The sequence below is a fragment of the Anas acuta genome, chromosome 4 (genome assembly GCF_963932015.1).
Source record: "Anas acuta chromosome 4, bAnaAcu1.1, whole genome shotgun sequence".
Classification (NCBI taxonomy): domain Eukaryota; kingdom Metazoa; phylum Chordata; class Aves; order Anseriformes; family Anatidae; genus Anas; species Anas acuta.
In genome coordinates this window covers 33,569,428-33,581,986 of record NC_088982.1, presented here as the reverse complement: position 1 = coordinate 33,581,986, position 12,559 = coordinate 33,569,428, and the positions used below count along the sequence as shown (strand labels likewise).

General features: G+C 44.9%; 2 protein-coding genes across 19 annotated transcripts in view; both read right to left on the bottom strand.

Annotated features, from left to right (window-relative positions):
- FGF2 (fibroblast growth factor 2) overlaps positions 1-9,375 on the bottom strand; it is a 30,907-nt gene extending 21,532 nt beyond the window's left edge. Inside the window, exon 1 of one of the 3 annotated variants that reach the window (XM_068680670.1) lies at positions 9,006-9,375. In XM_068680670.1, coding sequence (XP_068536771.1) covers positions 9,006-9,192 — 187 coding nt within the window. In that variant the 5' untranslated portion in view covers positions 9,193-9,375. Of the gene's footprint in view, positions 1-6,019; positions 6,222-9,005 lie in introns of those variants that run through there. The other 2 variants (XM_068680667.1, XM_068680669.1) reach the window with 2 other exon arrangements.
- Positions 9,376-9,792: 417 nt separating this feature from the next.
- Positions 9,793-12,559, bottom strand: part of BBS12 (Bardet-Biedl syndrome 12) — a 52,838-nt gene continuing 50,071 nt past the window's right edge. For all 16 annotated transcript variants that reach the window (XR_011096071.1, XR_011096073.1, XR_011096072.1 and 13 more), the window contains 2 exons: positions 11,489-11,675; positions 9,793-10,211 (listed from right to left, as the gene is read on the bottom strand). The gene's annotated coding sequence lies outside the window, so the exon portion shown is untranslated. The remainder of the gene's footprint in view (positions 10,212-11,488; positions 11,676-12,559) is intronic.

The following is a 12,559-nucleotide window of genomic DNA, read 5'->3' as shown; positions in this document are numbered from 1 at the left end:
ATTTGCTCTGAATCCGGACAAAAAGGGTAAGAGACAGTTACCATGTTGGTTTTGCCCTTCCCCAGGCTTCAGTACCAATGAAAAGATATTTTATCAGAATCAACTGCTGACTCTTCAATAAATATTTGTGAAAAGTCAAGTAAAAGCAATCAAAATCCACACACATGCACATGGCATTTCACTGGTGCCTATTCACCTAGTTTGCTGCGAGGACAATGCAAAGACAACGCTGAGCCCAGAGCCTTACTTCATCCTCCATCTATTTTATCCCCTTCCATCAGGCTGCGTATCCACCCTGTGCTGACATTTAAATAACGCACCCTCAGGGGGACAGCGCGGGCTGCGCACCATGAGGCCAATGAAGGACAGCGGCTGTCAATCACTGCTGACCCAAAATAACAGCGAAGCAGAGCCTTCACAGAAGGGCCTGACCTTGCTTTTGAACGCAGTGCAATGAGCTGGGTTTTGTATGAAACCAAATTCCCCAGCGCCAAAAACTAAAACACATGCTGCACTTTCAGATTTTCCTGCAGGCATTTGGGTAACAATAAATAATTAGGATTATTACTAACATTAAACACTATCAAATAATTACTACTAGGTAACATTAAATAATTAGTATTTAGGTAACTTTAACAGCCCCTGGTGGTGGCTTGGAGGAGGCAGACAGAGTTTACCATGGGACTGGGCCTGTACTGGGGAGCCAAGAACTTGGGCCTATAGGACCACATGGAAAAGGATCATGACAAAGTCACTTCCCTGTCTTCCACTTCTTCCAAATAAAAACCCAGTGTGCACTGCTTGTTCTGAACACCTTCATATCATACTGGAAGGGGCACAAGCACTGTCCTGACAAAAGAAGAGACTTCAAGATCTGCAGCAGGCCTCCCTGCTGCTTCAGCCAGCCCACTACCAGTACCGTGTGGGTTTCAGTCTGTTTGCTGCTTTAAATCTCCACACTGTTCCTGACTTCACTGCAAAAAGCAAGCCCTCAATGTATCTCTTCAGCTTTTGTGAATATTCTAGGCCCAGCCTTTTTTTCCTGTCAGTAAAACGTCCCTACGGATCCTGTAAACACTTGTAAAACCATGAAGTGAATCCTTCGCATATACATATTGAGAGGCAAGGCCAGATGCATGTTTAGCTCTTCATCCACTTGCTCCACTCGAGTTAGTGACTGCCAATGGACTGAATCCACATGCTGTTTCCCAGAAACTGCTCTGCCTGACACGTCTGTGCATCAGGATACCCTAAGAGACCCGCCAACACAGATGACAACCTCTCCCCATACATCTTCTATATGACCCTTGCCGCCAGCTTCTTTACACTACAGTATGTTTTTGGTTTTGTATCCCTCTCTTAGGCATCCCTCTTAGGTGTTGATACCCATCGATATCAACAGGACTGTCCTAGGGAAGCATTGCACAAAACTCCTCTACAGGTGCGAAATCTGCATCCAGAAATTTCAGTCAGTCCTGCTCTTCCCAGAGCTGTGTGCCTGTGCAAACGCTCACTGTAAAACAGTCCTAAAATGACTATTCTAACCTGAAATGTAATACAGGTGCAACCTCTGGCCTGCTGGTGAACTCTGTGCTAGAAGTGGTGCTGACAGCTGAAGCTGAGCAGGGGGGAAAGGGAAGAGACGATCCCTTTTAGCAGCAGAGACTCCTTAGGCCAGCTGAAGTATCTAACCAGAGGACCTCCTGGTCAGTCAGCACTGACAGAGTAACCGGTGACGTTCAAATACAACACTAGGGAAAGAAAAAAAATATTAAAAAAAAAAAAAGCAAAAAGGGGAAATTTGAAATACCCAACAGACTTGAGTACTTACTCCCCAGTATCCAGAGTCACCAAGAAAAGATAGTCTGCCAAAAAAAATGGTGTCAGTCTCAAGAGGTGCTACTGACATTTCCCCCAAAAAGGCATACCACACAACGGCCAAGATGTTGTGCTGCCTGCTTCCAGAGCCTCACCTGTTTTGCCAGTACATTTAGAGTGTTAAGGACACTCTTTATCAGGAAAAATAACCCCAGGGCTACACCACACACAGAATGGCAAGAGGACTTGTATTAATAAAACACACTGGTGCAAAAACTCTTCCAAGTCGGCACCAGGCTGGTCAGCTGGAGAGCAGAAAGGAAAGATCCAAGAAACAGACTGCAGATATTTCAAGCTGTACTGCAACTGATAGCTCTCCTTGCTTTTACACAATACACCACCATGCAGGACATTATAGCCAGGAGCATCGGGATTTTGTGACTTTCACATTCCAGCTGGAATCCCGATGACAACTGTTTTATGAAACTTGCTCAAGTCTCATCACAAAAGGTAAGCTACAAGCTCTGTAACACAGGGATGTGATCACCCAACATCATACTGTTATTGCAAATGACTACAGAGTCTAGTTCCTAATTTGCCCTCTCCTACTATCCTTAACATCTTTCCCCTTTGAATGACTCAAGAAATGTGGTTTTGAGCTCTAAAAGTCAAACATGAGTGATAACTTCATACAGGATCACCCAACCAGAAGTGTACCATGGCAGTTTGTGTAAAATGACCTCCACCCAGCTTTGTAGACATCATCTCATTTATACACTCGGACGAGCATATCAGCCTGTAGTCAGAATCTGACCCTACCCTGAATAAACAAAACAAATACATAAGATAATAATCCTGAAATGGCATCAGCACTCCGGACAGTCACCCTTTAGATATTTTTATTGAAGAGTCAGGAGGCAGCAGAAGAGGCAGGCAGGAACTTTAGTTTACCCACATATTGTCACAAAACGCTATTGAAAAAGACAAATAATGAGAGCTACTTTATTTTGAAATGCATCATCTTAAATGGATACTAATAAGAGTAAAGGTTATTTATTCTCAATCAGAATTGAAATGCAATCCCATTACAGACTTCTGGGCTTCAAAAGTTGTGCCATAAATATTTCAAATATCACTTACTATAAATATCCACATTGGAGACTTCATGCAACTATCTGATTTTTCAGGAACAGTAACTTGAGCATTGGGGATTTTTTTTCCCAATTGTACTACCATTATATAGCCCATTTTTTAGTAAGTAATGATGACAAACATGATGCCACCAACAATCAAAAAGCTCCACCATTTCTAGGGTTATACATCAGTAGTACAGCTGATTGCCTCCCAAGTATTTTGAAACAACACACAGCCAGTGATCCGAGAATAATGCTCCCAAGAGTGTTAAAAGAAAGAGATAACAATCAGAATACAAATTTCATAAATCACGAGTTAGGGATGGATTCATTGATTTGATTCTAACTGCTTGAACAAATGAAGAAATACCAGAAACTATTTTTCTGGGGAATAAAAATGGAGAAAAAGGGAAAAAATACTAAGCTCAAGAAAAACACTTTCAAAGAAACCGTCTCATTACAAGTTTCACTTCAATGTGTTAACAGCCTTAAATGTGCCGAAACCACTGGACAATTACTTTTATAAGCAAACCAAGGGAGTTGGGAGTAGCTTACAGAAAAAAAGATGTCAGTGAAAAGATGAGGATTTAAAATTAAGATTGAAAAACTAATTAATTAAAGAATAATTAAATGGAATTCTGTCCCCCAAAACAGGAGTGGAGCAGTTCCCTGCCTTTCAGAAAATAAAACAGGTGTACATGTATGTATTTTGTGAAAACTGCACAAGAAACTGAGGCATTTTTCCAGGTTTTCCCTGGGACTGTTAATTCAACTGCCCAAACCAGTGCTAAATCTCTTCTTGCTCACTCAACTGCCTGTGCACTTGGCATTCCTCTTGCTTTTATTACGGAAGATGAATTTGAACGCCTTTTAAAAATCTTTGATAATATATGCCAAACATGAAGGGAAAAAAAAAAAAAAAGCTTTTAATTTAATTAACTGCAATTTTTGCTCTTCATCTAGTATGCCAAAAGAAATCATATCTATAAAGAATAAAAAAACTACTAAACTACTTTCCCTTCTGTAAAACATTTTTCAACATAGGTTTTCAACATATGTTCACAAGATGAACTTTTTAGGATCATCTGCACAATTTTGAGCATTTATTAGACAAATAAAACCATTAGCAGCTTGATCTCATTTGCTTGATGAGCAATTCACAAATATGTATAGCTCTGCTTTATCAAGTTGACAAACATCCGAAAGTTTTCACCATGCCTTCACCAAATATTATACTTGTGTAGCTGCAGCTTTTGCCAGAAGTTTTAACATACCCACATAAGGGGACCATACAGATAGCTTTTGCAAAAATTTGCGTTTTTGTGAGTACCTCCATAATTTGAGTGGATTTTGTCAAAGTCCTACATATTATCTGCATTTGCCATTCATCTACAGCTGCGTAATGGCTACACGAGTCGGACTGTTTTTTCTGTTAACATGAGTATTTTAGTACCTTAAGCACTCCCAATTTGTAAAGCCCGTCAGAATTTTTAAGGGCTAAATCCTGCCCTCTAGTGTACCCGTGGACAGCCGTGCCCTGGGAACCTTCCCCGCTCCAACCACCCTTATCCAACCCAGGCACAAAACAAGTAGGAGACGGGACAACTCCCTGCCAGCCTGGGGGCATCTCGCATTTGCTTCACTCCATCTTCAGAGCGCACCCGCTACTCAACCACACAGCTCTGGGGTAGGTAAAAGTTGCCCAATTTTGAGTAAGAGGATTAGCAGACGTGATGACAGATGAGGGAACATCCATCCCATCCCTTGGCAGCACGCTTGCCTCGGTGTGCCCAGACAACGTAGGCAGTCTGTCCCTCATTTAATTATTTTACCTTGCAGTGCCATGGAGAAAACACTATGACAGTATTTTGATGACAAATAAAGTAAGCCAAAGACACACAGGAAACATTCTCCCAACTTTCCTGCATGCAGGCTCTGTGCTACCTCACTCCCTAAAGCCAACTACATCTGAGAGCCGGGAAGAATTTCTGTCTTGACTATGTCGCAAAGCATTAGCGTTTGGCACAACAGCTGAGGGCTGTGCAATAGATCAAAGGTAATGCAAAATCAGTCTGCTTTCAGAGAGACTTGGGTAGAAGCAATGTATTCAGACGCTTAGATTTAGGGCCAGATTTAAAAAAAAAAAAAAAAAAAAAAGTCAACTCTCACCTACCAACAGGATTTGGAACAGGATGCCCTGCTAATAGTTCTGGCCACGTCCATGGGCCACCAAAACAGGAGAGATCTTCTGAGTCCTAAATAACTCAAGCACCTATATAAAACTCAGCATTGGATACTGAACCATCATACTAAATCACTTAGCTCGTTTTCTTCCATTTGCATGATTTTGCAGTAAGTTTTGTATCTTCCTCACTAAGCTGCTATGCTCCAAAAACATATACTTCAATATATTATGTTAAAAACATTTAGACAGTTTAACCATTTAAATGTTATGACACAAATAACTCATTAACAACTTCTTGTGAAAAGAACTTTCTTCAGAAGAAATTTTCCTGGGCCAATATTACCCTATTTTACATTTTCTTGACATATTTTTGGAAAGGTAGTTAGGCACTGAGCAGAAAGAAGGCATTTCAGACATTTGCAGGGTTGATAAAGCTCATGCTGCTGAATCCCTTCTGAGTGACTGGCTGGAGCCTTGTCATCTCATTAACAAGTGGATGAAAATGGCTCAGGATTCCTTGGATGCCTTGTTTTATACTTGTCATGAAATACAGCAGCTTGAGAAATTATGGAAATATACAAATGCCGACCATTCCTCAGCTAGGGAAACTGAAGGGAAAGCAGCTGTGCTATGAGACATTTCATAAAACGTATGGCTAAGCATTCCTTTCCCATTCCCCTTGCTTTTCCCCATCACCAGCTCTTTGAGGCAAACACCTCCGGAGAGTTTCTGAAAGCCTTTCCAAGCTGACTGGCTTCTTTGCACTTTTTCCACAATATAAACCAAAAGTTGTTGATCAACAACAAGAGATGTTTCTTTGTTTTGCTTTACAAAACAAAACCCTAAGAAAGCGCCTTCTGTTTTCTGTTTGTCTGAAACATACCTCTTTGGGGGAAAAAAACAGAAATCCCTGGGGTGTGTCCAAAGGGGCACTTTGCTGATGTCACTGAGCAGCACGCATCTGATGTGGCAATATCGACCATCGCAGATGTATTGTCCTGCTCTTTCGCTACGTGAATCATATGACTCCTCTCCTCCAGCACACAGGGCACAAACTTCCATTCCTTCATCTCACTGACGACACGATTATGAATAAACCCAAGTGAATGGGGTGAGTGTAAAACAGTCAAAACTCTTGATGCCAAGACATAAAACAGACTATATACTTCGAACAAGCTGTCCTTAGTGCTCGCGGCGGAACGGGGGAGGCAAAAAAGGACACGGATAATGGAAATTTGTTTACAGTATTAGACTTAGGTCTGAAACGTAAAGGGAGACTCATTCACCTTCTGAAACAAGGGTTCCCTTTAAAAGTCAAAGTGAGGATGTGCTAATCAAATGCTATTTTGTTTAATTAATTTGTAATAGCAGTTACCACAAGAATCTCTCCTAACTGCCCTTTAACTAGTTTTCTAAACCAAATTCTCGGCACCCAATACATTTCTTTTTTTCAAAACCATCTTATAAAACCTTTTATTTAAACCTAGAAAGCCTTCATGATTTGAGGTGCGTATTTTCTTTGCTAATTTTTTTTTGGAAGTCTTTTCACATTGTCTTAGGTTTACGTCTTCTCTTTGCCATCTGTCATGCCAACGTGACCCGCCAGGAATATCACAAGATTTCACAGGGACTTCCACAGAGCAGCGTTCACCAGATCAGAGTTCAACACTGTACAGATTTGTATTGAGTGACGTACTTATAACCAAGATGCTAGAGATGTGACCCACGTAATGTCGTAGCAACATGCCTCACTGACGCGCCAAGCGCTAATTTCTCTGCTTCTGAGAACTGACTTCTTCCAGGAAAAAAGAAAAAAAAAGAAAAGTTGTTTTCTGATAGCAAGGAAAGGAGGAGGGTGCGGGACTGTCCCCAGGCAAGCGTCCCTGCACAGCCTGACACCAGGGAAAGAAGGAGCAGCTCACGTGTGGTGGCATTCCTGTGCACACAGGCAATTGTTGGCAGCAAGCCCCACCAGGTGGGAGAAGTGGCCAGCTGTACTGTGCTCACAAATCGTTCTTTTTAACAAGGCATTTTCTGCAGATGACCAGAAAGTGCAGAGCTGAGGGATACCTGAAGAGCTCCTGGCAGCTGACTTTCTGCAGAGCAGGGCAGAGGCCACATCAGTTGTTGATTACTCAGGATTTCCTTCACCTGTTGCCACCATTCACTAAACAGGAAAAATGGTAGGAAGAGAAAGGGGTTTCAAAAAGAGAGACAGGCATCCAGTGAAAGAGGAAAAAATACTAATCAGCAGGTAACAGTGAAGAAACAGAGAAGAAAAAGGTAGAGATACAAAATGGGAGTCAGAAAGAAATGACAGGGAAAAATATAGAGGAAACCAGAGAAACCTGAAAGGGAAAGGCATAGGATGGAGTCAGGAAGGTATTACCAACACCAGAAAGACTTTCACATGTAATTCCCTATTAGGAAAGCAGCATGAGAAAGCAGTTCAAAACTCTAGTATCAATAAGGTTAAACGGGAAAAGAAAACACACATTAGAAAGACTCAGGAACAAAAAACTAGAATTGCTCAGGCAGGACATTAAAAATAAAAGGGGGGGGCAAGCCTTATGATGAAAAAGGATGATGACAACATTCAGGGCAGCTTGGCCCAGCCAGGGCAGCACAGAACAGCAGGCAGGGCTACTGGCCTTTTCACCACAAAAAGCAGAGCACAGCACAAGGTAAGCACCTGGGAGCACTGACAGCACCTGGAGACCTAGCTTCAGTCTCGCATGGACCCAGGTCATCGGCTTGCTTTGCGTCACATTTCCAGCAAATTCTCATAGCTACTTCTCATGGTAAGAAAACCTGTTTTATGAACCAAACACACTTCTTTCCTGTAATAATTTCCACATGTCCCAAACACAAAAAGGTAAATCGAGCTGAATACATTACTGGGTGCTTTCCAGCACAGACTTCATCCCGTGCAGTAACTGACACCCGGTACGCGTGAAGACCAGACTCATTAATGGTATATTAATGCCTTGCTTTAGGCACCAACATTGGAAAAGCCCATGTGCAGTAATTTACTGCATTGTTTTGGAAATATATTTTGTTACTACTCATGCAACATCAAGTAACACTTCCCTCTAAACCACTACCTGAGAAAGACAGAAATGCAAAACACATTGGATGAAATCTGAAAGTTTCCTAGCTTTTCCTAAGAATATTAGTCAGACTGACTGCTGACTGACTACTAACTTCCTCCACATGTACTGTTCAATATATACCTTCATCCATCCCATCTTACATAGAACAATTTTACCAAAGAGTCCCAAAGTAGAACAGCCTCAGCCTGAAGCCCAACCTAGCAATACTGCTATTCGGGAACAGTCTGTTGCAATACTTCTTTGGAATTGTACAAAAAGCTTGCTTTTTTTTTTTTTTTTCTTTTTTTCAGATGCGCAATGTTCTAACTGGAAAGGAATACGACGAGTCTCAGAAACTTTTGTTGCCTTTTTATCCATCTCCTCACATCAATCCCCTCCTTGTCTCTCGGAGTTCAGCCCCACCTGTGCATCCACTGCTCAGAGGACAGGTTGGAAAGAGACAAGGAGTCTCAGTAAGACATTTCACCTGCTCTTTGTGCCAAGTGCACAGGCAGCTCACAGTGCCCACCCTGTAAAATAATACATTTTCTAGAAGCAGGAGCTGCACTGAGACAATCAACCTGACAACTAAGCAGCAACCCCTTGCACCTGCTTCGAAGCATTTCAAAAACTTAATGTTACATCGTCAAACAAGCCTGTACTGAATGTTTTCCAGATACCCTGCGGGCTGCAAAAGGCACCTTCCCGGCAGCGGGACACCCTGCTCTGAGCCTCCTGCCCCCAGCACCAGGTGCCGGGCACCCCCCGGGCACTCACTGTGCGGGTCGCTCTTCTCGCGGACGCCGTCCACCCTGCCGTCGGGGTTGATGCGGAGGAAGAAGCCGCCGTTCTTGCAGTACAGCCGCTTGGGGTCCTTGAAGTGCCCGGGGGGGAAGGCGCCGCCGCCGCCGTCGTCGGGCAGCGCCGGCAGCGTGGTGATGCTCCCGGCCGCCCCCGCCGCCATGCGCCGGGCCCCGCCGGCTCCCCGCCGGCCCGGCCGGCCTCGGCCCCTGCCGCGCCCGTCCAGCCTCGCCTCGCCCCGGGAGCTGCGCAACGCCGCTGCCGGCCGGCCGGGGCGCCCAGCGAGGCAGGGAGGAGGGCCCGGGCTTCCCCCGGCCTCGGCCCCGGCCCCGGGCCCGGCCCCGGCCGCCCCGCCCCGGGGAGGGCTGTGGCGGGGCCCGGGGGGGGCGGCACGGGGCAGCGGCTGGGGGGCTGGGAGGGGCGGGGGGCTCGGTGGCTTGGCAAAGGGCAGCACGGCAAAAGCCGGGCACGGGCCCACCAGCAACCCAGCACGTCGTCTGTAAAGCACAAACCCCTCGGGTGCATGTTTTGTGCCTGAGGCTGGCACCACCCGGGCGCACACCTGGGAGGATGCACAGCTTTGTCTGGAGACCCCGCTCAGCACCCTCGCTCTCCTGTCCTGCTGCTTTGCCCCTTGGGACGCTCCCACCTCCGTGGCAGCACCTGGGCAACGCCAACCCCGACAGCTACACCGGCCTCTTCATTTCACTGAGCCAACATACCGCAACCTGCACTGGGGAACAAACACAACAGCAACACACGCTGTCCTGCAGACACCGTTTGTAATGTTGTTTTTGCTAGCAAGTATTTACAATAATTTCATCGCTGGTCAGCTTCCCGTCCCAACTCTGACCCTTCGCAAGCCGTAAATCGTAATTCTTTACCAGAATCGGTGACAATTACACTGCTTCCCACACCCTCACTCCAGAGGCTTAATCATGATGGATGGAGCGTGCAGAGCACGGCGCGTCCCAGCACGGGGCCAGTGCAGGTTCACCCCCGTGTCAGCCAGCCGCCCCCTCGCAGCACCGCGGGCACGGCCAAGCATCACGCGCCTGCCGTCATTCCGTCCACGCGTGGGGATTTCAGCCCCATTGCTCAGAAGGATCCGTCCTCTCCTTGTGTCCTCCAGATCCTGCTTCTTGCTGCCTGTCTGCTTCTGACGCTCTCTGCCATTTCTCCCTGAAACCCAAATGTTATCGCTGCACCTGAGAGTTTTAGACAGTCAGACCAATGGCGGAGATGCTCCTGGTTTCCTCTTGCTCTTCTTTTACAAGAGAAGCTACATTCAGGACATTTTGTGTCCTTGCTCTATAAACTCTTCACAAGCCCTCATCTCCTTCTCAGAAAGGAGAGAGTTGTTCAGGCAGGTGAAGGGAAAGGGGAAAGAAACATCCTTCTTAAACCTGTAAGAAGTTCAGACAACCAGCCAAGCAAACAAAAACCCAACCCAACAAAACCACATTTCTAAAGACTGAACGGTCCTAGATTCACTTAGCCATTCCTGACACAGCCCTCACCTACACACAGAGCAGGCCTTTCACAGCCCTCACGTAGCTCTGAGCACTGCCCTGGGAAATCACATTTCTGCACCTCGTCGGCCAGCACTCCTTCATTTGGCAAGAGGGACATCCCCGTACCCTGGAGCAGCACTGCCTTGGCTGGCTGGAAGCCCAAATGCACATCTCACAAGACAGGGCCCTGATATTTTTCAGATTCTTCTGAGCCCTGGCCCCTGTGATGGGGCCCAACCCAGGGGTGGCAGGGTAGATTATCTTTAATCAGCTCAAATTCCTTACCAAAAAATCCTTTTAACAATTTGTGCAGCTACCAGTAAAATTACAGAGCCTAAGAGCTCTTTAGAAGCTTGTCACTGGGGCTTCTATCTGTGGGGCCTCAAAATAAATGACAACAAAGCTAAATGGAAGATCATAGTCTCTCAGGTATTTCCACTCACCTCAAGATCCTTTTATAAATATATACACGTATATATTCATTTTTCACTTTCTAATGGAAAACATACCAATTTTTGTTTTCTCCATACTTATTTCTTCTGCACTCCAGCTTTGCGATATGGTCATTGACATTTCTCTTAACATTGACTAAAACAATTTTGGCAGTAGCATTTTCCTTTCGTGTGGCCTCGATCGCATTATCCCCACCACCACCCTTCCTCAACTCAGATCTTGTGCACAATTACACCCATAGAGCTACTTCCCCTCCACCCAAGCCATTAATTATCCCTGTTTTCAACCCCATTCATTCTCTTGGCCTGCTTAAAACATATTCCATGTTAAAATGCCTTGAACCCTACCTTCCTTCTACATTCCAAAATAAATCTTAAAAACCTATTCTGTAAGCTGTTCCATTTATCTAAATTACCCACCTTTTTGTGTTTGCCTTGCATTGTTTTATATGCAGCTAGATTGTTTAATAGCTTACCTCTTAGAGAGACAAACCTGTTTTATCTGGTGTTGCCCTCATGGTTGTGGCTCATACGGAACACAAGGCACTTCGTAAATGGGACAGACAGCCCATTCTGATGGTAGATAACCGTGGGCCAGGTGTATGCCCAAACATTGCCTTTATTCAGTACACAATGCTTACGTTTTCTTGAGACCCTCTATAGCATCATACTCAGAACACCTAAAAAAAAAAAAAAAAAACAGCTAAATTATATTGTTAGCCTAGTTACAGAAAAAAAATAAAAGAGTAATTTTTGAGGTATTTCAAATTGGGGGTAACAAACCCCATCAGTTTTATTGCTCTGGTTTTTAATTTTTAATCCAAAGTTCAAAACTCACGTCTACAACTTTCCCAGACTTTCCAAAAAATCCTGTCATAACAGAGCCCTAAGAAATTTCAATCCCCTTTCATGGAAATTGCTTCAGCCACATGTCCTTCAGTCTGCTAGGACTGTGTCCCCACAGAATCCCACACAAGATGGTGTTTGAAAGGCACGGTAAATTAATCTGCAGAAGACCTGGTTTACCGTGGAATTAAAATCATTAAAAATAAGCCCACCGTGACTTTTGAGAAGAGAGTTAAAACTCCTGGAAAGCAAAACCACAGATGAACACCTCAGCTCATCTATCTTCCCCCCACTAAGACATAACATCAGGTGGTTTGTGTCAACACAGCATGCTGGAAATGCTTCCAGGTATTAGAAATGGAGCAGCAGCCCCAGGCCCTCAGTCCATCGCAGCAGTTCCCGGCTTTCTGGGTTTCTTGGCTTCACAATCCCTCTCTTTGGTACACATCCAAGTAACCATTAGCCAAAAGCAGCAAGATAAGCTGTGTCTCCTTTGAAATTTTCCTGTGTTGTCTAGCACTCAGCCAGCAGTGGAAAAACTCCCCCTCACTTTGCCGGCACGTACCGGTGCTGAATGCCTCCCACTCTGGCATTCGCTTGTCAAAGGCAACAGCCCTCCAGAGCTTGCCACTCACAGCCAAATCTTCTGTAAGCAACCTCAACTTCAGTGTTATGCTAACATGCAGCCTGGCCCTTGGAGATGCTGCCAGACCCCCAG